The 26512-nt window shown below is 45.5% G+C and overlaps 6 protein-coding genes across 6 annotated transcripts; 4 read left to right on the top strand and 2 right to left on the bottom strand.

The window, feature by feature from the left end:
* Positions 1–93: 93 nt before the first annotated feature.
* EDB93DRAFT_1246395 (uncharacterized protein) lies at positions 94–1784 on the top strand (the record flags this gene model as incomplete). Its single annotated transcript, XM_041452438.1, has 6 exons — positions 94–397; positions 586–643; positions 699–796; positions 859–1208; positions 1266–1280; positions 1332–1784. 6 exons carry the CDS (start codon positions 94–96, stop codon positions 1782–1784), a joined length of 1278 nt encoding a protein of 425 aa, XP_041311636.1.
* Positions 1785–4947: 3163 nt separating this feature from the next.
* Positions 4948–9623, bottom strand: EDB93DRAFT_1100713 (uncharacterized protein; the record flags this gene model as incomplete). Its single annotated transcript, XM_041447028.1, has 21 exons — positions 4948–5297; positions 5394–5523; positions 5576–5855; positions 5876–6063; positions 6113–6178; positions 6213–6280; positions 6331–6449; positions 6502–6630; positions 6691–7079; positions 7124–7277; positions 7390–7468; positions 7717–7994; positions 8043–8176; positions 8231–8640; positions 8692–8706; positions 8739–8889; positions 8934–9099; positions 9153–9241; positions 9363–9430; positions 9485–9551; positions 9606–9623. 21 exons carry the CDS (start codon positions 9621–9623, stop codon positions 4948–4950), a joined length of 3348 nt encoding a protein of 1115 aa, XP_041311635.1.
* A 325-nt stretch (positions 9624–9948) lies between these two features.
* On the top strand, positions 9949–11572 carry EDB93DRAFT_1100712 (uncharacterized protein; the record flags this gene model as incomplete). The annotated part of the gene is made up of 3 exons (XM_041447027.1): positions 9949–10239; positions 10519–11454; positions 11489–11572. The coding sequence occupies 3 exons, from the start codon at positions 9949–9951 to the stop codon at positions 11570–11572; spliced, it is 1311 nt and encodes a 436-aa protein (XP_041311634.1).
* Positions 11573–17996: 6424 nt separating this feature from the next.
* On the top strand, positions 17997–19432 carry EDB93DRAFT_1246391 (uncharacterized protein; the record flags this gene model as incomplete). The annotated part of the gene is made up of 5 exons (XM_041452437.1): positions 17997–18298; positions 18345–18368; positions 18419–18847; positions 18929–19056; positions 19122–19432. 5 exons carry the CDS (start codon positions 17997–17999, stop codon positions 19430–19432), a joined length of 1194 nt encoding a protein of 397 aa, XP_041311633.1.
* A 1607-nt stretch (positions 19433–21039) lies between these two features.
* EDB93DRAFT_1077875 (kinase-like domain-containing protein) lies at positions 21040–23467 on the top strand (the record flags this gene model as incomplete). The annotated part of the gene is made up of 8 exons (XM_041445348.1): positions 21040–21172; positions 21489–21529; positions 21585–21654; positions 21712–21860; positions 21969–22083; positions 22209–22499; positions 22605–22777; positions 22829–23467. 8 exons carry the CDS (start codon positions 21040–21042, stop codon positions 23465–23467), a joined length of 1611 nt encoding a protein of 536 aa, XP_041311632.1.
* A 684-nt stretch (positions 23468–24151) lies between these two features.
* EDB93DRAFT_1121951 (uncharacterized protein) lies at positions 24152–25008 on the bottom strand. Its single transcript, XM_041448578.1, has one exon. The coding sequence runs from the start codon at positions 24941–24943 to the stop codon at positions 24464–24466; it is 480 nt and encodes a 159-aa protein (XP_041311631.1). The 5' UTR covers positions 24944–25008; the 3' UTR covers positions 24152–24463.
* Between the last annotated feature and the right edge of the window lie 1504 nt (positions 25009–26512).

Here is a 26512-nt window from a genome sequence, read left to right as displayed (position 1 = left end):
ATGTCAGCTGGCCACTGGTTGAGTGCTGCCTGGGCCGTATTGATCAACCTTTGTTGGCATCTTAACTTGAACACTCTTCAATGAGTCTCTGTCATGGCCATCAGTGCTAGCAGACATGGATCTCTTCCCCTCAGCACGCCCTCATTGTACTCTAATGTTACTCAATCTGCAGGCCAGTCGGGAGACTGGCTGCCTTTAACACCCTCAACCAATCCAAAGTTGTCCTTCATCTTTGGTCAACAAACACTCCAGCTTGAAGAATTGCATGAAGACATTTTCAAGCCTGTAGAACTACCTGACCTTGATCAGCTAATCCTTCTTAATGATAACCTTAAAGCAGCTTTCATAAAAACACTTGCTTTTGAGCATGATCAAGCTGATGAAGGCTTGAATATCGGTATGAATTATTTGTGATCTTATCATTTGGTTTCTTTTCAGTTAGATTTGACGACTGCACTCTCCAGATCACTGCATCACCATTCTTGAAGAACTTCAATGGTTTCAACTACACATGATCATAAGGTATTATTTGAGTTCATTGAGTATCTCTAACGCCCTTCAAGACCATCTGACATATCACACCAGTGGAATATGCGGCTGTCTTATCATTTATGTCTGAATCGCCTATAGAAATCAAAGCCAAGTAAGCCGGCTGCTCAGATCAGTCATTTGTGCCGATTGTTACTGACACATACAAGATCTGACTACTTTCCAGATACTCAAGAAGTTGAGATTATGAGCCCCTCCCCGTTCATGAAACCATCATCTACTCTTCACAGATCGGTCACAATGACCAGTATGTCAACACACAATTCTTCATGAACAATCGGCTTCCTGATGAAGAATCATTGCAGCAAGTCCCAGATATCATGGGTGTTGATCAGTTTGGCAACAACAAAAGTTTTGTTTGGTGGCTCGTCAAGGCGGGTTTCAGTCAAAGTGACACATCCATTATGCGCAAATTTGTAAACATGGTGAAGAACAACTCAGATATTAAGAAGCTAATCAAGGTATCGATTGATGAGGATGGCATATTCCAAGGCCCAGAAGAGCATACTGAGGTCACAAAGTCACTTCGCAAATCTGGATCATGGATGAACCACGAGAAGTTCAAGAGCCTCGTTCTGCCCAAAACATCTGACATGATGTATGGGCCTGTAGTTGTTGGGGGGCACAATTGGTTGAAGTTGAAGGTGGTTAGATTCACAGTATAGTTGAAGGATGAAGCATCAGGCAAGTTTTGATTCAATTGGAGGGATCCCAAGCACTATGCCGAAGGGGTACGTCCTGTTTTATTGTGTTATCATTCACCTTACAATTCAAACCTACAGACTCTCATTCCTGGTATGAATATGGTGGATGTAGATCGCCTACTCAACATGAGTGCTGCGAACCTTAAGGCTGAGATCATTTCTATCATGGAGAAGTTTGGGCTTGAGAAGAGCATGATAGACAAAGCTTGTGATTTGAAACCCAAGCTACCATTCAACTGGTCTGCCGCTGCTATGCAAATGTCCTCTGCTGTTTGTGACACTGCCTACTTTCGTTACGTTAATTGGTACAACTACAAGTACAACAACAAGTGTAAGGGTGCTACTACCACTCACACCACGAAAGTCTCTGGCGAGTCATCTCAGGCCATCGCCCCAGCTACTCCTCTTGACAGTGGTTCCACTGAACGTGACTCGAAGAAGTCAAAGGTCTCACAAGAGAAAGAGACGAAGAACATTAGCTCAAAGGAGAAGAAGAAGGCAGGCGGCAAGGGGAAGTCCTGGGCTGCATAACTGAATGAGCCTGAGCAGTAGTCTTCATTTCGCACTGACATTTAATGTTCAAGTTCATTGAATTTCACTGTAACAATAGCATACTAGCCCGCTGAGTACTACATTACTTGTAGTATATACATCATCAACTGTTGTCTGTGTTGCATCTGCCATACCATATGTACCACTACCTTCTCTAATATATCATATCGTTCATGATGCTGCTACTACAAAGTTTTTCTGCACTATGTAAGCTGAAAATTAAAAAGGAAAGTGAAGTGTGGGTACTACATACTAGTACTACTAGTAGCAGTGTTAGTACATGACTGAGCTAGCATACTAATGCCCAACTGCCTGAGCTGTCTAAAGAAGTTCAAGGATGCCTTGGGTGTTACACGTCACCTGGGCCAGCCCCTTGTATCATGTTGACAACATATTACTGTGGAGTACACAAGTGCAGCACAAATACTCAACTCGTTGGATTGGCATGTATCTTTTGAATCCAATCATCAATCATCATCATCATCACACTCTCAGTCTTCTGGCAGACCCAGAATTCAAAGCCCTCATGGCTTTTCAATGGGCTTAGATCTGCCACCAGCATGGAACCCGGGCCCTACTACTAACTCGGATGGAGATGATATGGCCTACCACCATGAAGAAGCGGACATGGAGAATGGTTTTCCTATCTCTGATGGAGAGACACTAGATGGCGGAGCTGCAGGGGGGCATTTTATGTGATTTCAAGGTGCTGCAAAGGTACATGCACGGGGCCTGACTTTCCTGGAGCGGTTCAATGATGATGTATATGCACATCATCGTAATGACAATTTGTATTATCCATTTGCATCCTCCAAGGATTGGGAGCTTGCCAGTTTTCTACTGTCCTCGACATTGAGTATGGCGGCCATAGATTGCTTCCTAGTGATGAAACTAGTATGTTTTCCTTCACCAACTCTGGATCAGCCAGGAATTCAAGTCTTTGATAGATCAAAGCACACCTTTCAGTCATACAATACTGTAAAACCCTGTCATAGGACATGTACAGTGCCCTGCAAAACCTGGACTACCGGACACCGGCCGGTTTATGTATACTCAGGATTGGCCAACTATCTGCAATACCAGGACAGGCCTATCAGTCTAGTATAAATGATATATCTGCAATACCTGGACAGGCCTGTGACTCTAGTATAAATAATATATCTGCAATACCTGGACAGGCCCATGACTCTAGTGTAAATGATATATCTGCAATACCTGGACAGGCCCATGACTCTAGTGTAAATGACAAATATACCAATATGCAGGGGTAGGTGTGGCCAATTATACATAGAAGCTTATTTGTAGTCATACAGCAAGACCTGCAAGGCCCAGTGCTATAATAACAATACAGGCCTATCTATAGCTGATACTACAGTGATGCAAATACTGTAGGGGCTCCAAGCCCTCAATCCTCCAGTATATAATAATGGCAATGTCTAAAAAGAGTGTGGTGTAAACAATTTTGGATCAGTATGGTTTTCAAGGCCCTTGAAGACCTCAATCCATTGGTATATTGAACTAGCCAAACATCATCAGCATTCAAATTTGATCAAAGGATTGGGCTGAGGTTATTACCTTTAATCCAACTTGATAAATGCTAACATAAAAATCTACAAAATCTGTACAATATACTAGTAGTACAGTTGTGATGCACAAAACTGTAACATGGGTGAATCCATCAATCTTGGGCTATTCAAAATTCACTATACACTATGAAGGCCAGTCATGCATATTCTATATCTAGTCAGTGTGGGCCGGCCTGGTGTTGCATTCCGTGAAATTAGGCCAGGCTGCATGGGTTATGATGTATACTCTTACTGGCCGGCCTGCATCCACACTATATAATGTGGGCCGGTGTAACAATAGTTGCAGCACTGGGCTCAAAACCTGTGTTTTTGATACTCATGTTAAACAGTATTTGTCCGATGCATCCCCAACATTCCTGATCCCGATCCTGACGCCTGACCCCAACCTGAAAGTTTTGGACCCAACATTTTTGCATTGGACTCATCCTCCCTATGTCCTGTCCAGTTGTATCTACCCCCACTGGTGCATATTTACTCGTTTTCACATTATTGAACATTACAGACAGTGTTATTACATGTTATCTACAAAAAGGTATAGTACACATGCTCTTTTACATACATTCGGATTTGATTTTGCGCTACTGTTTTTGTCTAATGCACTCCGAAAATCCTACATAGACACTATTTAATATCTAGTACTTCCTACCTATTGCATTACTTACTTTTCCCTACTCAGTAGTAGGATGGAAGTCATTGGATATTAGTAGTACTTCATTGTATTGCGAAATATCTATCCGCTCTTTTTTTTCCGAAACATTCTGACACATCTGACACTCATTTTACCAACAATCCGACACACTTCCAACACATTCCTTCACCATCTGACACATTCCTGACAGTCTGACACATAGTCCGATGCCCGACCTGACTCCGATATTTTCGGACCCGACAGTTTCCCTTTGGACAAGTAGTTCTTAGCTTCAGATTATCTTCCTATTATTGATAACTAACTATCTAAACTAATACCAAACAGCTTCCCCTATAGGATCGAACACACTTGCTCTGCAAGTATAGCAGACTAGGTTGTGCAAAGATCTACCTAAATATTTGTTGTCTAGGTAGTACAATTTCTGCTGAGCCCAGCGCAAATCAGCTTTCTACACCGGCCTGGTGTTGCCATCTGTGAAATAAGGCTGGCCACATGGGTTATGATGTATACTCCTAATGGCCGGCCTGCTTCCACAATGTATAAAGTGGGCTGGCCGAGCCCATAGTGACCCATATCAGTGAAGGCCAGCCTGGTGTTGCAGTCTGTGCAAATGGGCTGGCCAAGTCAGTCGTGACCTGTATTCAAACATGTATGGCCAGTCTCATCTTAAATATTTCTTTAAGTCTGAAGTACAGATATACAAAATATTGAATCAACTGTAAGTCATTGTGATACAAGATGTATGTAATGATATATGAAGTATTTCAGACATTGTACTTCTTGGGAATTACTTTGTCCCTGGTAGAACAACAAGGTGGATCAGAAGGGAAAGCTTTCACCTTTTTCTTGGATGGTTCCTCCACATCTGCAGCAGGCCACTTATCCTTCCCTTTGGCATTGGATTTCCTCACCCTCTTGTCCCCCTTGCTTGCTTAGTCAATCTTCCTTCTTCCTCAACCCTCTTCTCCTCCTCAACCCTCTTCTCCTCCTCAACCCTCTTCTCCTCCTCAGCCTTCTTCTCCTCCTCAGCCTTCTTCTCCTCCTCAACTCTCCTTTTCTCTTTCAACTTCTTTTTCTCCTCCAACCGCCTCTTCTCAATGTCTTGCCGCACAATGGACAATCCCAGGTTCTCATCTTTCAGCATAGCTTCAACTTCTGCCCCTATCTCTGTAACCTTTTCCTTAATCTGGTTGCCCATACAGAAGCCCAAGCTAGAGTTACCCAAGTAGTCAGGTACATCATCTCCAGCTTCATCAGCTTCATACTCCTAAGCATGACAACACTCATGAAGTAGGAGTCCAAGCTCCAGGGTCACAACTATGCCTCATCCACAAGAATCAAACTGGTAGTTACTCAACTGCTTCAGGGTGCCTGAGGCGGTCTCTATATTCTCATGGATGTCTTGAGGCAGATATGCCTGAGACCACATCCAAGAAGCCCAGACAGGGAGTTGCTGCTTCCTTGACTTTGAATCAGTTCTTTGCTTTAAAAAAGACAAAATCAATGTCAAATCACAAGATTAAGATCTGACCTACCAGAAGCTTTTGAACTGCAGTAAGAAGATGTTGATATGAAGGGACAGTAGAGAGAGACTTGAGATAAGGGACCATGTCCCTATCAAGATGGTATTTAGGGCTGGAATCAGTAATAATAGGAGTCTCCACCGAGTCATCTTCATCTGAAGAGCTTTTACCATCATCGACCTTCTTCAAGAGTCCTTCCTCATCCAAAGAGACTTCAACATAATCAGGCTTCCTCCTTGACTTGCCCTTTGCAGCTCCCTCCTTGATGCGAGCATCATAGAAATCAGCTTGCCTATATCCAACAAAACGTACAATTGGCATATCATGACTAGCACAATCTTTCCAGTGGGAGTACATCGCAGCGATGGTGTCCTTTTGCAGGTGAGAAGAATCCCTGATGGTGACATTTTCAGGGATGCATCCCAAATCAAGGTAGTAATTGGGATCAACAGACATCTCACCCCAGGGTACTGCAGCGCGGGGATAGTTGGTAATAACAGCTGGAGAGAGTGAGTAAATGATAAAATCACATAAGACAAATCAACTCACCATAGGCCTTTTGAAAGACAGTCCGAATAAGCTATTGCCGCTGCTTGAGCTTGAGAGTTCCAAAGCCTTTGGGTAGGCAAGGATAACCATCATCATCAACCTCAACAATCAGATCTGGGAGATTATTTTCATCGTCATCCTCTCCATCACTAAGCTCTCCATCAACTACTAGACATTTAGCTACCATATTAGATTTGAAAATTGAAAGAGACATTTACCATATTCTCTTTTGAGGAGCCAGTTGACAAGATGATCTTGAGCATGTTCTGCCCATTTCCGATTATCTTTGGTTGCCCAAGTAAAAGGCTTTTTGGCCTTTTGAGGCGAGGTCTCCCAGCTTTAGAAACAAGTTTGTCATTATTAATGATGTGAAGCATCAAAACACTTACACAGTAGTTCTAGGAGCCTTTCCCTCACTCCAGTCATAGGCTGTAAGGATGACAACATGCAATCTCATAGTCCTCCAGACCATGCCCATAAAGTCCTCCATTATTTTTTTCTGGTTATGGGTATGATATCTGTTGATGTATTATTGAGTTATGTAGCATGTATGGCAATAGAATGTTAGAAAAAAATACCTGTCCCTAGTATCTGCAAGAGGTCCTTCCTGATTCCATTTTTCTGTGACTCGATCAAGTTCCTTCTTCACCTCAGGGGACATGGCCTGGTGCCACATACGGGCCAATCTTGTCCTCTGACCCATAGACTTGAGGTTAGAGGTATCTCTGTGCTGCTTGTCATATTCTGCAAATTCATCCTTAAATAATTTTTGGACAACATCAAAACTGGAGAATTCTGTCTTATACTTCCCAGCATCCTCAGACTTATCATCTTTCTGCTGTCTCACCATCTCTACAGTGACAGCATCTAGAGCAGATCTGTCCTTAGTCACTCCCTCAATAATTTCTTTCTTCACCTTGCGGTCCTCATCATCTTCCAGAAAGTCCAAATAATAAGCACGGATAGCCTGTATTTATTAGATTAGTATAGAACATAATTATAAAAGCTCACCTTGTGTAGATTTTTCTCAGGAAGCATGACACAAGGGTCTTTGACTGCTTCACTGCTACCTATAGCATCTTTGATCATCTTGAGGATATATGCCCTGATGGCAGAATTTCCTCTAGCTGCTACAAAGGAATCCTTGTGTTCATTCAACACATTGCTAAAAACAAGAGTCCAGCTGGCCATTATATCAGACAATAACAGGAATGCAGGCCATTACAAGATTGCAGAATGTACAGTTGAACATTGTTGAAAAACTCAACATTACAAACACGGTCATGTGACATCTAAGTTCATCAAGCGCATCTACCAAAGTTTCATTGACAAACAACCAAACATTATTGCCTAAAGCTAAGACATATGAAGTGACAAAATTTGAGTAACCAAAGTAAGAAATGTACATAATCAAGTCAACAAGGGCTTCAAAGGTACATGCATCCATGAACACCCTGACTTCCTACCAGATGTCAACATGGTGGCCCCTTCAGGCGAGCTAAAGCTGAAAGACTGGTTGCAAACACCATTCTTGCACTCAAAGACATAGACCTTGTCTTTGCAGCCCCTGACAAAGACTGACCTCCAAGAATTAGTCCACTCACAGATTGGGCATTGGATTGGCAGGAAGCTGCCCCAAGGCTGGAAGTTCACATCTGTCCATATAAACTTAGAGACCTGCAGACTGCCCTCAAGTGGTGTCAGTAAGAAGACATCAGTGTGGCGACCAAGTTTGTAGGCTTGACCCAGCATGTTGCCAAATGCGAGGCCAATGGGACAGTGCTCCACAAGGACTTGTTCAGTGAATGCCAGGAGCAAATGGGATGCAAAAGATGGTTGAAAACGAGTGGCATTGAATGCCACTGTGGCAGAGAGCTTGTAACTGTTGAAATGTCAGATAAAATAAGAAATATAATTTAAATGAACTTACTGAACAACTGCGCACTGCAATCCTGCAAATGAATCACTGTTGTTGACAATTGTGTCACAGCACAAGAGCCAGAGGTAGGTTTCATCCACATGGTCCAAGAGAGATTGCCATGGAGTAAGGATACTGTCCAAGAACTTCAAGTTAGTAGTTAGTAATCAGGTGCAGGAGAATTTAAAGAAAAAACCTACATCTTCAGTTGGAGCGCCAGCATAGTGCTTCTCACCATCCAAACTGTACCCAGCAAATGGGTCACCTAGATCATTGTCAGTGTGAGTGAAGATGCCAACCACCACACGTTCCCATGTGAATGAGTTCTTGAGGTCCTTGATGGTTTGACGGATGGTTTTGCAGTAACCAGACGCGTCAGAGACAATGTCATATGCGATCTCATGATATTCAATGCCGCCGCTGGTGAAGTAGGGCTTGAGGAACGAATGAGCGAAGGCGAAGGGGCTGGCAGTAGTTTTGAAGTTGACAAGAACAAGGTGAATGAATATGATGGGTGCAGCCAAAATTTGCGCGTGCGATGAGAGTTTGAGGGAAGCATGGACCTTTAGAAAGGACTGGAGGACAGGGACACCATTAGGATGATAGAAGCCTTGATATATTATGAGTTGTGAATGAAAAGATAAAGAAAACAATTACTCACATAGTAGGCGGCGCCCTGCTGTTCCATAGCAATGTGGCAACATATACACCTAAAAGAGACATCCTCAGCGAGGAACGTCTCTTCGGTGCCTGGGGGACATTGCATGCACAGGCAGCACATCACTCTGGGGCACTGGTTGCACATAAAGAGAGTGTTCTCTTTGAATGATGCAGAACCATCCTGGCAGAGGATACAGAACTGTGAGGGAACAAGGTACATTTGGCAAGAAACAAAAGACTCACCTCATTGTGACGAACTGCTTTGGATATCTCCAAATTTTGGGCTCCATCCGGCTCTCCTCTAGAAAGGCTCTTGGCGACAGTCTTGATGAGCTTGAGGTGTATGTGTGGTGCAGAACCACCAGTACACTTCTTGGCAGTGTTTTTGGTGCACACCATGATAGAGAACCTGAAATTGTAGTCAGTATGCCACAGTGCCACACAACAATAACAAAAACTTACTGGTAACAAAAAGGACGTGCATTGATGAAAGGTTGAACTGAAAATGTAGTCAGTATGCCAAGCACCACACAAACAAAAACAAAATGCACCTGTGACAAGAGTGACATGTTCACAAATAGAGACACATCCACAAAGTGCGCATTGATGAAAGGGTGAACTAAAAATAGTAGTTAGTATGCTGCAGCGCGACACAAAACAAAAGACACTTACAGGTGATGAAAGAGACACATTCAGAAGAGAGACATGTCCAAAAAAATGGGCGTTGATAGAAGGTTGAACTAGATATAGTAGTTAGTAAGCAGCAGCGCAACTCAAAAACAATAAAAACTTACCTGTGACAAAAGAGATGCATTCAGAAGAGAGACACGTCCACCAAATGCGTGTTGATGGAAGGTTGAACTAATAATAGTAGTTAGTAAGCAGTAGTGCAACTCAAAAACAAAAGAAACTTACATGTGACCAAAGAGACATGTTCAGAAGAGAGACACATCCAAAAACTGCACCTAATGTTGTGTCTAGTCTCTACAGGTTATGAGCCCTGCTCTCTTGTAAGAACAAGGAGCAGAACCACCTAGATGACAGCAAACCTACTAGGAACGAACACGCTGGGCTACTAAACACCCCTGGGACCATCAACGACGATGTCAGCATCATCATTCAAAAGCATAGTCCTTTCCTCTTCTGGCATCAGCATCATTTGAATGCATACCCCTTTCCTCTTCAGGCAAGAAGCGCCAATCACATACCCATATATACTTGAGAAGCTACAGATCATTTCTTTCACCTGTCCCTCATCATGCCCTTTACAATGCATACTCGTTCTCGGAGCTCTGGTAACAAATCCTCCACACTCAGCCCACCAACTAATAGTTCAGCTATACCCACTATCACCACTATGTCCTCATTGCAGGCTACCGTCACGGCAATCACGCTCAGTCAGACTGACTTAGATAAGATTGAAGTTCTTGACCACAGCACGAATAATTGGGGTGTATGGTCCAACTGTATGCAGAACTACCTCCTCCTGAAGCACAGAGCAGGATATATCCTGGGCCTTGTCACATGTCCAGACCCGTCCATAGACCCTGTGAGTGCAGGTCACTGGGACCTTAATAATCTATGCATCATTGCTGCCCTGTGAACTTGTTCAAGTGCCAAGGAAAACAAATTCCTTTGCAATTACACTAACGCATACCTTGCCTGAAATGCCCTCAAATCTCGCCATGAGAAAGTCGGCCCAATCGCCCAAATCCTATTAATTCAACAAGCACTCACAGTATGATATTGCCATTCTGAACGTCTCTCCACCACCAGTACCCAACTCAGTGATCTCGTGCGATGTATCTATGCTATTGGGATACTGAAGGAGGAAGATTTCCTTACCATTATGATGCTCAATGCCATGGCAGAGGATCTTCCCCACGTTCGAAACCACATTGCGGATGCCATTACCACTAGTACATCTGCTGCTCCCTATGGCCCTTCAAACATTCGCTCCCACCTTGAAGTTGAACAACAGATCATCAATATTGAGAAGTCCAAAAGTGGGGATGTTGCTATGGCTGCTACTGGAAGGAGTAACAATGCCAAGAACCACAATAATCATGATCATCCTGCCTGTGACACCTGTGGCCACACCAGCCACCCAACGAAAGACTGTTTCGGCAAGGGAGGAGCCATAGAGGGTAAGCGTGATGAGGTATTGGCTCGTAAACGTGCCACTCGCAAAGCTAAAGGTTCAATCACAAGCAAGGCTGCTGCCACTGGTAAACCAGGCAGCCTTCAGTATGATACCACAGGTCGTGCATACTTGCTTGATAGCAAAACTCACCAAGTGATCTATGTGGCTACCCCTGATCCTGCCAACCCTTCTACCCCTTCAGCTGAATTTGCTAGTCTTGTTAGCGATACAATCACCCCCGCCTTCATCTGTGAATTGTCGGCTGAGGAGGAGGATGAATATATGGCTCTGGCTGCAGTCGAAGCTCTAACTACCAGTCTCGACTGGCGTTTACATATACGACCTGTCAACTTCACTGGAATCACATACAAGGTTCCAAATCAACATCAGTGTACCATCATAGACCCTTCCATTGTCCCACTCTTCTTAGACAGTGGCGCCTCCATCCATATTAGCAATGAGGAGTCTGATTTCTTTAGCCTTCACCCTATACCCCCTCGCGCTGTTAATGGAGTCAGTGGCTCATCTATTCAGGCTGTTGGCGTGGGCACTCTATGCCTTGTTATCACCAGAGGTATTCATATTACCCTGGATAATGTTCTGTTTATCCCTGCAGCTACAGTATGCTTGATCTCTGTCTCTGCACTCTGCGCAGCACACTGCTGCACTGCATCATTCAACGCAACTAGCTGCTGGGTTCAATCCCGTAATGGCACCCACATGCTATCTGGCACACTGACTTTGTGTTGCCTTTATGCCCTTTCTGGCAGGCAATTATTGGCTGAACACTCCTACCTCACACATCAGATGCCCATGCTCCAGTCTTGGCACTGCCATCTTGGACATGCTAACTTCCGTGCCGTATATGACCTTGCCCGCTCTGGTAATGTTACTGGTATGCCCATTGACCTTTCTGTCCTATCACCCAAGTGTGACAGTTGCATTCTTGGCAAACAGACCCGCAGTAATGTTCCCAAGACACATACAGGGGAGAGGGTGAGCAAGAGGCTTGAGATTGTGCATGTTGACCTTATGGAACATCCTGATACTGTATCCACCTCTGGTAATAAATACATCATGAACATCATTGATGATTTTTCTTCCTATGCCTGGGCCATCCCGCTTGCAGCAAAATCCAATGCTTTCCCAGCCTTACAAGCCTGGTCTATTGCTCGTGAAGTTGAGATTGGCACCAAAATCAGCATCTACCATTCAGACAACAGAGAATTGAAAACCGAGAACATGCGCCAATGGCTCCTCACACGCAGCTCTCAACACCAGTTCACCACACCGTATATGTCTGCTCAAAATGGTCGTGTTGAGCATCTCCATTGCACCTTAATGGGTAAGGCCCAGGCTATGCACTCAGCATGTGACATCCCTGCCAATTGTTGGGATGAATTTGTCCTTAGCACTTGCTATCTCTCTAACCGCACTCCAGTAGTATCGCAGGATGGACACACACCCTTCGAATGATGGACTGGCAATAAGCCAGATCTCTCTCACCTGCATGAGATAGGTTGCAGGGCCTTTGTTCTCATTCAAAACCACCATAACCCTAAGATATACAATTGCTCTATTGAGTGCATACTCATCAGTTACTCCTTAGACTCGAAAGCTTACCATTGCTATCACCGACCCTCTCACAAAGTATTTGTCTCTTATTACGTCTCTTTCATAGAATCCCATCAGTGTGGATTGCCCTTGCCCCCTTTGCCCAGCACACCTCCCATACCTATCAACCATCCCATGGTTGATATCGAAGAAGTTGTGGATGTTGACAACCCACACTGTTCTACTCAAGTATCTAAACCTTCAGAGCATCAATGTGCACTAGACAGCAAACCTTACATCTCTGCTACTCAATGAGCCGTCCTGGATTCGATCACTGCAGCCAAACATCTTTGAGCTTTGCCACCTGATCAGCCCCCTGTGACCATGCCCTCTGAGGAGGAGCTTGCTAACCTTGCACATATATTCACCACTTTGCCCAACACCTTTGATCATGAAATTGCTGATGACCCTGCTACCTATGCCAAAGCTATGTCATCTGAACACGCCAAGGAATGGACAGCAGCTCTACACAAAGAATTTAACTCACTGCGTGACCTTGGTGTCTACAAATTGGTCCCTCAATCATCTGTTCCTCCTGGTTGACGTATCATGCTAGGCTGTCCTGTTTTCAAATTGAAACGAGACCAACATGGTGCACCCATTTGCTTCAAGGCGAGGTATGTCTGTTGTGGATACTCTGCCATCTGGGGCAAGGACTACACAAAGACTTCAGCTCCTACCACATGTTTGGAATCCTTTCGTATCCTCACACACCTGGGCGCAGCACTTGACTGGGAAATTGAACAACTTGACATCAAAACCGCTTTCCTCCACGGCTTACTCGAAGTGGATGAGGTCTGCTATATGCACCAGCCCGAAGGATTCATAGAGGCTGGCAAAGAAGACTGCATATGGAAACTCCAAAAAGGTCTGTACAGAATGAAGCAGGGAGGCCTCGTTTGGAATTGAACCATGAATGAAGCCATGCTCTCCTGGGGGTTCATATGACTCAAATGTGAGCACTGTATCTATTACCAACAAACTGACCTTGGTACCCTCCTTGTCGCTGTTCACATAGACAATTTCCTCACTGTCGGCAGCACTAAGAATGTGATATCAAACTTCAAAGACCAATTGCGTACTAAGTGGACTGTATTGGACTTGGGGGAGGCACATTTCTGTTTAGGTATCGCTATTGAATGAAACTGTCTAAATCACATGATAAATCTCTCACAAATGGCTCTGATTGATCACATCATCCAACAATTCGGCTTGAAGGACACCACCCTGTGTCTACACCAATGGAAACTGGTTTTCACCTCTCCCATCACACTCACTCGCCCTCAACCGACACACAACGCGACCTCATGTCCTGCACGCCATATTGGTCTTTGGTTGGATCCCTCATGTACCTTGCTGTAGCGATAGTCGTGGTGCTGGGCTCAAAACCCGTGTTTTTGATACTCACGTCAACTAAGTATTTGTCTGATGCATCCCCAACATTCCGATCCTAATCCCGATGCCCGACCCTGACCCAAAAGTTTCGGACCCAATGTTTTCGCATTGGACTTGTCCTCCCTATGTCCTGTCCAGTCAGTATCTATCCCCACTGGTGCGCAATTACTTGTTTTCGCATTATTGAATATTACAGACAGTGTTATTACATGTTATCTACAAAAGGTGCAGTACACATGCTCTTTTACATACATTCAGACCCGATTTTGCGCTACTGTTTTCACCTAATGCACTCTGAAATTCTACATAGACACTATTTAATATCTAGTACTTCCTACCTATTGCATTACTTACTTTTCCCTACTCAGTAGTAGGATGGAAGTCATTAGATATTAGTAGTACTTGATTGTATTGCGAAATATCTATCCGCTCTTTTTCTCCGAAACATTCCGACACACTTCTGACACATTCCTTCACTGTCCAACTCATTCCCGATAGTCCAATGCATAGTCTGACACCTGACCCGACTCTGAAATTTTGGACTTCACAGATTCCCTTCGGACATGCAGTATACACCTTCGGATTATCTTCCTATTATTGATAACTAACTATCTATACTAATACCAAACAGCTACCCCTATAGGATTGAATGCACTTGCTCTGCAAGTATAGCAGACTAGGTCATGCTAAGATCTACCTAAATATTTGTTGTCTAGGTAGTACAATTTCTGCTGAGCCCAGCAGGAATCAGCTTTCTACATCGCTATCGGCACTCGCCCCGATATCGCACATGCAGTACAACAGCTATGTCATCATTTAGATTGCTATGGTCCTGTTCATTGGGATGCAGCTAAATGTGTCATTCTTTATCTCAAAGGCACCTGGGATCTGAAACTAGTCCTTGGTGGTGATCACCCCGCATGTCTCCTCAGCTTCACCAATAGCAACTTTGCAAACTGTCCTGACACACGTCATTCTGTCAGCAGTTATTGCTTTAGCTCGGAAGTGGCTTGATCACTTGGAGTGCACAACAACAGAAAATGGTATCTTTGTCCACCTGCGAGGCTGAATATGTCGCTGCATCTGATGCAGCAAAGGAACTTGTACAGTCATTGACCGTCATTTGAGTTTTCACCATCATTTGCGTTTACCTTGTATGACACTCGAATTTGATACTATCCCATGTAACATTTTTGTTCTATCATATGAGTTATGTGCCTAACTACATATTGGCAATAATGATAGGTATAAAAGACCTCGAACAAATGTGTGATGGTATGTTTTGTTGCGAAATTTTCACTATTATGCGTCCCTGAAAGCAAAACAACTAGAATCAGATTCGTAAATTGAATAAATACCTGCAAACAACCTTCAAGCACATCACTGTTCTATTCCACAAGGGAGCCAGTGAGTGTGTGTGTTGCCAGAATGTTGCCGGTGCAGAGTGTCTCAATAGTAACTTATCAGTGTCACGGAAGCAAAATAAGCAAGATCCGATAAACACGAACATGATTATATAAGGAGGAGTTGAGGCAGTGGGAGGAAGAGTGAGCAAAGGCAAAGTTGGAGAGATGACGCATGACACATGTCAAACTGAAGCTTGGGAGACTCGAGGCCCCACTCCCAAAGCCGGCACTCGCCCACATTGACCAGGAAGAGGATGAGTCAGATGATAGTGAGGAAGAACGATTAATCTGCGCAACTAGGGAATAAATCTGCCTTTTTGGGTGAACTCAAATGACGGTAAACGTACGATAACACCAAGATTTACACACTTTTCATTGCGGAATAACATCTCATTTGATGTTCTTCAAAATTTTGCTCAAAGTAGATTAGCTATCTATCATGACATCCCCAAAAGCGATTTTCGAGATTGTGTCAGGTTGTGTTGTGGTAGACATCCGAAAATTTCGAACTCAAATGACGGTCAATGACTGTATGGTTATGCACGCTACTTTGTGTACTGAACTTCGCGCAAACCTCTGCTACCCCACTCTTGTGCGATAACACTGGAGGAATCACACTCTCCAAAGATGCATCATACCACTCTAAGGTCAAGCATATCAATGTCGCAGTTCACTCGATTCGCAAGCGTGTCGCCAATGGTCAACTCAAACTGCACTACATCAAATCCCTTAATAATTCTGCCAATATTTTCACAAAGTCCCTACCTTGTAAAGACTTTGAATGTTTATGCACCCGCCTGGGCCTCCAGTGAGGAATCAAGGAGGAGTGTTGGTGCTATGACATGATGAACATTGAACAACCGGCAGCAGAGTTAGATGGTTGGAATACAAACCAACCTATAATAGATTACCTCATGTTTGTTACGACTTGGATGGTATCTGTTGGCGACGCTCAAACAGAGCTTGTGTCGTCAACGGTCGAGGACGTCCCTGGGCTAGCCCAAGGTTAGGAGTCGTACTTGGCGTGTCTTCGGCAAGTACGATTTGACGCCTATGTCCAAATCGGGTAGCTTATGTCACGCGGGTGCGAGACAATAAGCTATATCGGCCTAGGCTTACAACACCCGAAGGTTAATCGTAAGGATCGTTGTTAATTAGAAGGACAGAAGTCCAACTAGTTAACAGGGGCTTTGCTCGTCAACGAAGTCGATGAGTAAAGATCGAGACTATAGGCTTATCCGCGAAGAGCAGATAAGAAGATAGAATATAGACTGCTGGCGAGGCAGAAAGGATCACTCTGGTGAGAGTAGGAGGTCAAGAACCAAGTAGATTCAAGTTAAGGAATATGGTACATGGTAGCGAGTTTATATAGAGGACGGGAGACGTATTAGTGGGTGATAACTCGTACTACCGGGAGAGGTAATCAGTAAAGGGTATAACCATAACAGGAAGGCACGTTCGGTCGAGGTAGAATGTGCTAGATAAGAAAGTGAGTCAAAGATCGAAAATAAGAAGTGAAACGCGCAGGGGCACGATCGTGCAACTGTGGATCTAAGTATAAGTTGCATGTGCGACTGCGCACTGAGTCAGAGATCAAGAAAGGGAAATGGGCAAAGGGGATGCGTCGTGCATCGTATCATAGGTTACCGTCCTGACGGTAATGGCAAAGAGACTGTTCCACAGGATCAGTCAGGTGGTGAAACGGAGCATGGGTATGCTTCGTCAGCGAAAGGGTCCGGCCAGATGTACTGGCTTTGCTGAAGCGACAGGTAGAGGGCGAAAGGGAATGCGAGGATGACAAGGATGACAAGGGTAAGGTTGGGGTAAGGGTATGATGCGAGGGCTGATACGAGGAGGATTAGGAGAAAAATAGTAGGGGCCCAAGCGTCTAGATGTTCTTGTAACAATGTTGTCTTCTCCCCTCAGTCCATTCCATCACGACTGAGGGCTAACATTGTGTCTAGTCTCTACAGGTATATAACAGTCCTTAAAATATTACAAGGCCTTGCAATGGTCCCTATAAATTTCTGGCATATTTGTTGTTTCTTTGCAGCACACCATTACGATAATAGGCTGGGGGTTAGGGTTAAGTTTACAAACTTTGAGCCAATTTGGCCTCTGACACAATTGGTGATTTCCGGTCCGGTTCTGGCTGACATCAGAACTATGCACTCAACCGGACCAAAAGCCTTCGAACCGTGATTCCGGACCGGACCGCGGCAGCACAAAAACAATTCCATGAACAAAAAGAGTTACATACCATACATTTAGTGTGTAGTTTGCGTAGACGATGGCTCTCGATCAGTTTTGCTATCACATATGAGCCTATCCATGAAAGATAACTTTCCTTATGTTTTATCCGCCAGATGCTGGTGAGTAAGTAATATTGGCGTTCAGGCATCCCCACCAATCGCACGAGTTCGCTAGTGAAGTCGTAAGCGTTCGTAAATGTCCGTAACGTGCGCAAGTTAAGCGTTCATCTCAGTAGTTTTGCAGATGAGTATTGCTAGATCTAGTTTATGGATCTACATAATCGATTCCACGCAGTCAGTAGACGTATAATTATCTTATGCCGCCTCGCTGCTCTACATTAGGTCAGCTGCCAGTGGCGTCGCAAATGGGCAGCCTGAAGGACTCTAGTAATTGCTTCCCTCGTGGTCTTTCTAGTTCACATTCAAAGTATCGGTGGCAAGGAGCTTGAGCAATAAAGTTCAAGAATATAGCACACCCACCTGGCTATCATCGAAGATGTCAACTTTCGAAGCTCACAGGAAACTGAAGCGCCCCCGTCATGATGATAATGAATCTATGTCAGCGGGCAGGGTTTCTGGTGTTCATTACAGTGATGCACAAGTGAAGCGCGAACAAAGTCCGTCGCCTCCGCCTCCACAACGGAAGTTGGTCACGTCCGGGACAAAGCGCTTTGCCCCCTTCCCCTCAAATTGTTTGCCTCCATATCTTGGGTACAAGCGGCATCGAAAGATATGGGCCAAAAAGTGTCAAAGTGAAATTGAAGCTCTGAAACTTCAAACGGAGAAGTTGCTCATCAGGTATGTCAAATTGCGTTGGATGGACTTGTACTCTGATTCCTGGCAGAGACGATGGCATCATAGTTGACTGGTGTGTTTCATATATGTGTGAAGTGATTGATATTGAATATCCTGTCATAGGAAGAGCTCTGTTCCAGTTTGGTCAGACACGTTGCAACCAGCAGAGCTTGATCTTGCTGCTACGATCATACTTGCACATCAGGCAAATGCCCAACAGCACAATTCTTCTCTCCACCACACACCAGAAACCCCCTCTCAATCGACTGTACCACAGCCGGTCATTGTTGTCGATGATGATGATGATGTTCTTACAGTATCCCCCTCCCCACAAAAACTCCCCATCCCACCTCGGCCACGGAGGAATGTAGCATCGCCATCTGTATTATCCTCTCCCGCGGGAGGCTCTAACTCTCAGGCACCCCCAAAGCCCGATCCTCCATCTGCGGATGTTCCCGCTCCATCCAGGCCTCCGAACGACTTTCCGACGATCATGATAGTACCCGATGAAGAGGAAAAAATGTCAAAAATGTCGATGGAATATCTTGAAAGGTGTGTTTCCGACTTATATTCCTGGGATTTACAACCGGAACTGACTTAATCTTATCGTATTGCCGTTGACCGATTTCAAAGATACTTCCAAACGTTCGATTCGGATCGTGCCAGTCTTGCTTCTGCATATTCTAGCAACGCGTGCTTCTCGTATCGAGAAGTCAATTGCTTCTCTCCTGGGTTGCTCCACTTGCAACCCCCGTTACCTTGTAAGTTTTTTGTCCGACATCTATTGTGCCTTTCAATCAAGCCCACATATTCATTGGTACCTAAGCATCTGACTCTATCAAACGTACCCGGCTCGACATTACCGCAGCCCTCCTTTCCCTTCCCCCTTTGCAGCTCTTGCCGTTGACTGGATTGGCAGCAGACATCGACTACGACATTATGTGGCTTGGTTCCCCCGTTGGAGTGTTCGCCATATGTGGGTGTGTCCATCATGGGCACGCGTCAAAGCGACCGGTGACACATAGCTTTTTGTTGCGCCAAAAGGAGGCATACGAAGAAGATGCAAGGGCTGATGGCGTGTGGCCACTCGTTGCTGTGGCACATCAGATGATGATATTTGATGGTCCGGAGATATAGCTCATCTTCTATCAGTGGTTGTATACTCACTCCTGGTTATGGTTAGAGATATATGATTAAATGTAAGTATCCGAGTCTTCGATCAGACCATGACATAGTTATGACATGATTTTCGCCTCCTGTAGTTCATAGCGCCCTATCGAGAAATTCTGAAGCGGTAGTCCTCGGAGAATGACGCTAGCTTGGCATATAGATATATCCATTACTCGGTACCTCTGCACAATTGGCGATAGGGCTATATTTGTATCCCACTTTCACGACCATGGAAAACATGAATGCGCGGTAGCACTACTGCATCCTCCTTAAATATGGCCAGTTTGGACTTCGCACTTCACACGTAGGTGCCATAAGATATGTGACGTGTCCACGAAAATTAATACCCTTGATTACGCTTAAAAGGTCAATTGTGTGCAAGTCTAGGTAGTTCTGGAAAATTGGCACGTAAGGCAGTCATCACGTTCGTTGTGCTATATCAAGGTTTCAAGGATAAGAAGTCACTGGATATGGATTATGCCGCAAAACGCCCATGTACCGACGGCAAGGCTCTGAATCTATGAGATATTTGCACTACTGACTTTGACATCCCCTCGGAGTTCGCCGTCATCGATTGTACTAAGAAACCATTTCAAACGACAGGTCCTGTCAAAGAAATGACGGGATGGCATAAAGCTTACCTAGTATCTGGATGGAGGGAAATCGGGAGGATAGACCGGATAGATTAAAGAACGTGTACGAGTCCTGAATGCTTCGCGGGAGAATTTTCAAAAAGGACACACGGCGCCGACACGTGGTTCGAAGAGGTGGAGCTCGATCTGCGAAGCTGACGACACACTACGACACATGGAGCATCTGAAACCATGGTACATATATGTAGTTCGTCTAGAAGCTCACAAGGCTCTCCGCATTGCGGAAATGGCAAGCTAATGGTAGTCCGCGCAGGGTCCCGTCTGTCAATTGTAGCCAAAGTGAGGGCAAACAACACGTAGGAGGAAACTTACTATGTTCGATGACCCACGGACTCTTGACATCGATGGTCGAAACACTATATGTATCGCTGCACTGGACAATCATAGCATGGAAACTGGCTGCCTTGCAAGCTGAAGAACATCCTGAGATAAAGTGGATTATATCTTTCACATCTAGAGCCTTACCTCGCAGTAATTCCTGTGGTGAGTGCGCATAGCACTAGGATAGAGAAGAAACTGATATACAGGATCGCACGATACCTTCTGTCTGATGAGCATCATCACATCAAGCTCTCGCTTATTACTATTAGTCAAGAACACATTGTCCAAGGTGTCACTTCTCGGAACACAATGCAAATTTGACAGAGTACTAGCAGCTCTTTAGCTCAAATCAAGCTCGGAGTTGGTCTATCGTTACGGTGTAAGCAGTAAGGCAACGTGTTGAGTGGGTACCGAGGCGCACTGGCGCTGTGAGTTAAGAACGTGTCGGCCGAGTGCAAATAAGGAAATTCAAAGTCCGCCTAGTTGGTGTGCTTTCTCTCCATTCCATCCGCTCCTTGTCACAAGCACACCAGTCCATCCTTTACCTTCCCACTGCGCTTCTGGACTGGTGGCCTTCAAAATCATTGACCTTTCATCCAGATGACGACCCCTCATGTTATAGCCTCGTCTTCAGGGCACCACTCTCAAAGTGCCACTTCAAATGGTATCGTCGGAAACCACTTTCGTGTCGGAAAGAAGATTGGCGAAGGTTCATTCGGTGTTGTATTTGAAGGTGAGTATCCTACACCTGAGGTCTTTCTGCTTTTCCAGAACTATTGGGCTCGTGAGTTGCATGGATAATACCCACAGTCACTCGGACTTCTAAGCGCCCGTACTAGTCAATGTCATGCAGAAGAATGCATTTCGGTCCATGGGTCGCCGGTGGGCGATCACTATGGCCATGGTTACTCAGTTCCAATAGGACTTAATCAACTAAGCTTCGCGTATCCCGCCGAACGGAAATTATTTACTTGCGGCTTTGAGCAATTTTTTTTTGTTGCCGGTGTTCTTTGCCATTTGTTCCTTTGACTCACCAATCCTTTTTACAGGCACGAAGCTTTCTACAAGCCAGCCTGTCGCCATCAAATTTGTACGTTCGCCGTGAGGTCCTTCTAATCATGACTTCATTTTGACGTATTACTCAGGAACCTCGAAAGTCCGATGCTCCTCAGTTACGGGATGAATTTCGATCATACAGAACACTGAATGGTACAGGTGTGTGTTAGTGTCAGTAATTTTCGTCGCCCAATCGTAATATGCCATTGTCATTAGTGGGTGTTCCACAAGTACACCACTTTGGGCAGGAGGGCCTTCATAATGTCCTAGTAATTGACCTTCTGGGCCCCAATTTAGAGGACCTCTTCGACATGTGTGGCCGGAAGTTTACCATTAAAACTGTATGCATGTCCGCGAAGCAGATGGTAAGTTTGTACCCATGCAACAGGCAGGGATTGTCATGTCATTTAGTTATTTTCTCCCTCTCGATTCATTCCGTCGTCCCGTTGCAGTTGTTCACTTTTTTTTTTTAGATATCTCGCATCCAGTCCGTCCACGACAAGTCGCTCATTTACCGCGATATCAAGCCTGACAATTTTCTCGTCGGAGTACCTGGAACAAAGACTGCCAACACTATCCACATCATTGGTATGTCTTTTGAAAGTTGTTCACATTCCTCTTTTCCTCCCTCGATCACACCCATGTGTCCCCGAACTTGTGGATATATCCATCAATTGATTGTGTCAACAATCATACTGACTTTTTTTTTCTAGATTTTGGTATGGCGAAGCACTATCGAGATCCCAAGACGAAAGTTCACATTCCTTATCGTGAGCGCAAGTCCCTCTCAGGCACTGCCCGGTATATGTCCATCAATACGCATCTTGGCCGTGAGCAATCACGCCGGGATGACTTGGAATCGTTAGGTCATGTATTCATGTACTTCTTGCGTGGCGGCCTTCCCTGGCAAGGCCTTAGGGCCGCAACCAACAAGCAGAAGTATGAGAAGATCGGTGAAAAGAAGCAGACTACACCGATTGCGGAGTTGTGCGAGGGTTTCCCCGGTAAGTTTAAGTTCTCTTTTAGTTCATCCAGTGGCGTCTATTCTCTTCCTTTGTCGATGTGCTGAAGTGACGATATGATTTGCTGATCGGTTTCTACTGATTCAGAGGAGTTCGCGATCTACATGAACTACGTCCGTAAACTTGGGTTTGAGGAAACTCCCGACTACGACTTTCTCCGAGAACTCTTTACCAAAGTGTTGAAGAATATTGGCGAGCAGGATGACGGCATCTTTGACTGGATGTTGATTAATAACGGCAAAGGTTGGGAGGCCAGCAATGTATGCAATGTATTCCCATCATGGAAGCATATCCTAACTGAATGTTTCCAGACATCTGCATCACTACTAGCACAAGCCCACGCCACTGTTAACGTACCTCATACTCCTCGTCATCGGGAGACCAGCCGTCGTCCGCGGGCACAACTTACAGATGGTTCAGCGCCTTCTACTCCTCTCGTCCTCGCGCCCACTCCCGCTCATATTAAGAACAGCACTAGACGTCCAGGCACACGAGAAGGACACGGCAGTCGAGACCCTGGCGCTCGTGCTGATGTCAGTGTACAGCCCATTGCACCTGTTAGTAGGCGTGCGAGTCAGACACCTCGAGAGAGTTCGGGACTCGCACCTCACCCTTACGCCACAGCACCCACTTCGTCGGGATACCGGGCTAGTAACGGTTACGGCAGGCACTCCCCAGTTACTCATGCTGCGAATGTGACCAATGGCAATAATCTCGTTGGGCGCAACGACGCTTCAGACTCGTTCCTCTATGGCGCTCAGGTCCACGCTGCCAAAAACCCGACTAACTCACGAGAGGACACAACTGCAGGAACCCTGATCCGCGATGCTGGGCAGATGCGTGGAATGACTGCGTTTGAGACCCAAAGGCATGGCGCTGATGACGTGGATGATGACAGGCATCCTAAGCGGAAGGGCTTCTTCTCTGGCCTATTTTGCTGCCGGGCATAGTAACACCACTGGATGGTGTAGCGCTGGTCGCTATCCGTGGTACTTCGGCTTCATTGGTAAGTTATTCGGATAGTCTCGGCTGATTTCCGGCTCATCCCCCGCTTAGGTTATAGGTATCAGAAATTCTGACGACAACGCGCACGATCTATCAATCATGGCTATCGTACATACTTATCTATCTTGCTAGCTTCTCCTCGGGATTCCTTCTTGCTTTCCTTTTTCCGCAGGTCGACCATGTCACACCGCCATCATACCCCTCACGATCGTTTCGAATTATTCCGTCACAGTCATCATCAAGTTTCCGTCTGATCCTGTGGCTGGTCTTGGGTGGCGCTCAACATTCTCCTGTTTATTATTTCCATGTGTATTATCTACAAACCCTTTAGGATATTCATTAGCTCACTACTTAGCCAGGGAGCGTTTTTTTGTTACCAGGCCAAGTCGAGGGCAATAATAAATATTGACTGCTTTCGATTTGCGCGGATCAAGTTTAATATGTGTTTCATATCGTCGAGGATGGTTACGTCTGGACTGGGGCCTATCGATTCGGGCTAGGATCAAGTAGCCATTCTCAAGTTCTAGACTGCTTTTTGATATTACATTACGTTCGAGACCCGACTCAAAAGACTTTGATTATCTTCAAGGAAACTATTGCAAGAGTCTCAAGGTTATTCATATCCCGCAGCCCGATGTCACCGCAAGAGAAATAAATAATATATACGTCCAAAGACAGCAAGACAGCAAGAATCATGAAACTATTGTACAGCATCAAACTTATTACATTAATCAAGGCAGTGGATACGTGTCATCTTTCACAGCGACCGCCTGACAGACAGAATGGCGAAATTCCTCCGCACGCCTCCATACGACCCCACAACCTATTTCCGCTCTTTCCATGCATTCTCTGCGCCTAGTTTGGACCAACGCAGGCCCACATCCAAATCAGGGGACGAGTTTCTGTCAGGAAGTTCTGCGGCGCCCTTGTACGTGCCAGATTCATCCATCAAGGCTTCCCCCTTTGCGACCCCCCATCTCACCGGGCGCCTCTCCATATCTCACCGAGGTACTTCCAACGCTATCTGTATTTCTTGGAATAGCACGAGTTGTAAAAGAGTGAGGAAAGTTCGCGCTGTTTGCACTATGTTTCCCCTCGGTGTTGGTGGCGTCTGTGGTGTTGAAGTTGACGTAAGGGGTTGTAGTGGAGTATGCGCCTGACGGCACTTCATAAGGGGTGTTGGCAGGGTCAGGCTCCGAGACCACATAAGTGCGCGTGCCAGACGATGAGATCTGGGGTTCAGGAGAGTGGTCATGTTGTTTCTCGTATAGTGACGCCGATATTGGCGATACATTTGAAGCCGAAGTGTTGAGCACCACGAAGGGCGAGTGAAATGAACGCTCTAGTGCAAAAACACGGTTTTTAGACGACTGCGACAATGAGCGCGCATGTTTCGAAAAGACGCGGAGAATGTTGGACATTTTGAACTGGTTGCACTAGTGATGTGGCCTCAGTAAGGAACGTACGTCAAGCAAACTTCCGAGTCGGTGACTAGTGACGTAAAAGCAGGCTATGGGACATTTGCTTCCGGCGCAGCCACATGTCAGCTTAGCCTTTCACAGGTCGCGAGCATGAACAGACATTCGCTGGTGTAGCACTGACAGTGACGCAAAGGTACGATTGCTTGGCTGCCCAGTCGCGGTGAACGGACTGACTGAACCTTTAGCCATCGTCAATCTTCCCTTCATTTCGTGTTTTACTCACCTTCCAGGGAGTGTGCAGCGGCCTCCGCACCATCGACGCAGGTTGGCGTGGAATGCAGTTGGCGCAACATCGTGTAAAGTCGTATACTTCATTAATAGAAACAACATAGGGACTGACGCCTGTCAATAGCATTGCTCGGACTCAGTCATGCGGTGACCGAACAAACTTGAACTGGCTTCTGGATCGGCCACCATGATACAGTAGGCACAACGTCCGAAGACATCGCTCATTTCCCCTGGGTATTTGGCGGTCAAATCGAGCGGCTTAACTCTGCACCATTTCCCGGTTGAGACATGTGATTACGTCTCTGAAGAATTGTCTTTTTTTTCTTCTTGAGAAATGCATCATGATGCTGTCGGGGAAGCTGTAATCTTTTGCCATTCAGGTCATGCCCGATTTGAACCTGGCTAGCTCATCGTACCCTGGCCTTTCCCTAACGGGCAACGATCCTCGCTTCACTATACCCGCTGCTTTAGGGTTCGTGGTCCCTTTGGCCAGACGGTAACAATCAGCAACATGTAACACGTTCCACAATCTCACCTTCGGATATCATAAAATTCGTTGAATCATGCTTGGCACGCACGAAGGGAATTTAGTCGCACAGATTGCAGCCTCCATCAAAGACGTATATTTAGGTTTTGACATACAGTGCGTCCACCAACAACTGTTTTGATCGTTGAATGTTTACTATATCATATCAACATCCAATGTAGCTTTTCCAGGGTACTCCGCGGCCCCGACCATTCAGACTTAAATCCTCATCGCGACACGAAACTTTTTTCCGGCGTCACATTGAGTTCACCCCATTGTTGCGACCGCATTTACCCCCCTGAAAATGGAAATGCGGCTAGTCTCCAAATACCTGACACTCCTCTAAAGGATACATTTCATTGTCATGGAGCCTCAGTTACGAGATTTGTCCGCGTATCATGACTTTGGCTCCTCGGAGAGCTATGTGGTACATCCCGACGCCGTTGGAAATTCTTTGGTCACCGTTTGCTAAAAACAATCCCGTGTCTGAATCACTGCAGGCTCTTCTCTGCGCTTTGCGCGGCGTTATTCCTCTGTCAATCCAACCAAGTAGATTGGCCCACGATGCATTCAGGATACCCCACTAGACCAGCACCACATGATGTTGAAGGCGGCGGCGTCGCGACGATCTAGGAGATGAGATGAAATTTGAACCCTGTTTCCAATGGAATGGTGTGATGTGGAGCGATCATCCTTCATGGCCTTTCATTGACCGTTCATTGCCGCTAGTAAGCGCTTCGTAGAGTTCATTGATC

This window comes from Suillus bovinus (genome assembly GCF_016758785.1).
Source record: "Suillus bovinus strain UH-Sbo-P2 chromosome Unknown EDB93scaffold_6, whole genome shotgun sequence".
NCBI classification, from domain to species: Eukaryota; Fungi; Basidiomycota; class Agaricomycetes; order Boletales; family Suillaceae; genus Suillus; species Suillus bovinus.
This window is presented reverse-complemented; position numbering and strand designations above follow the sequence as displayed.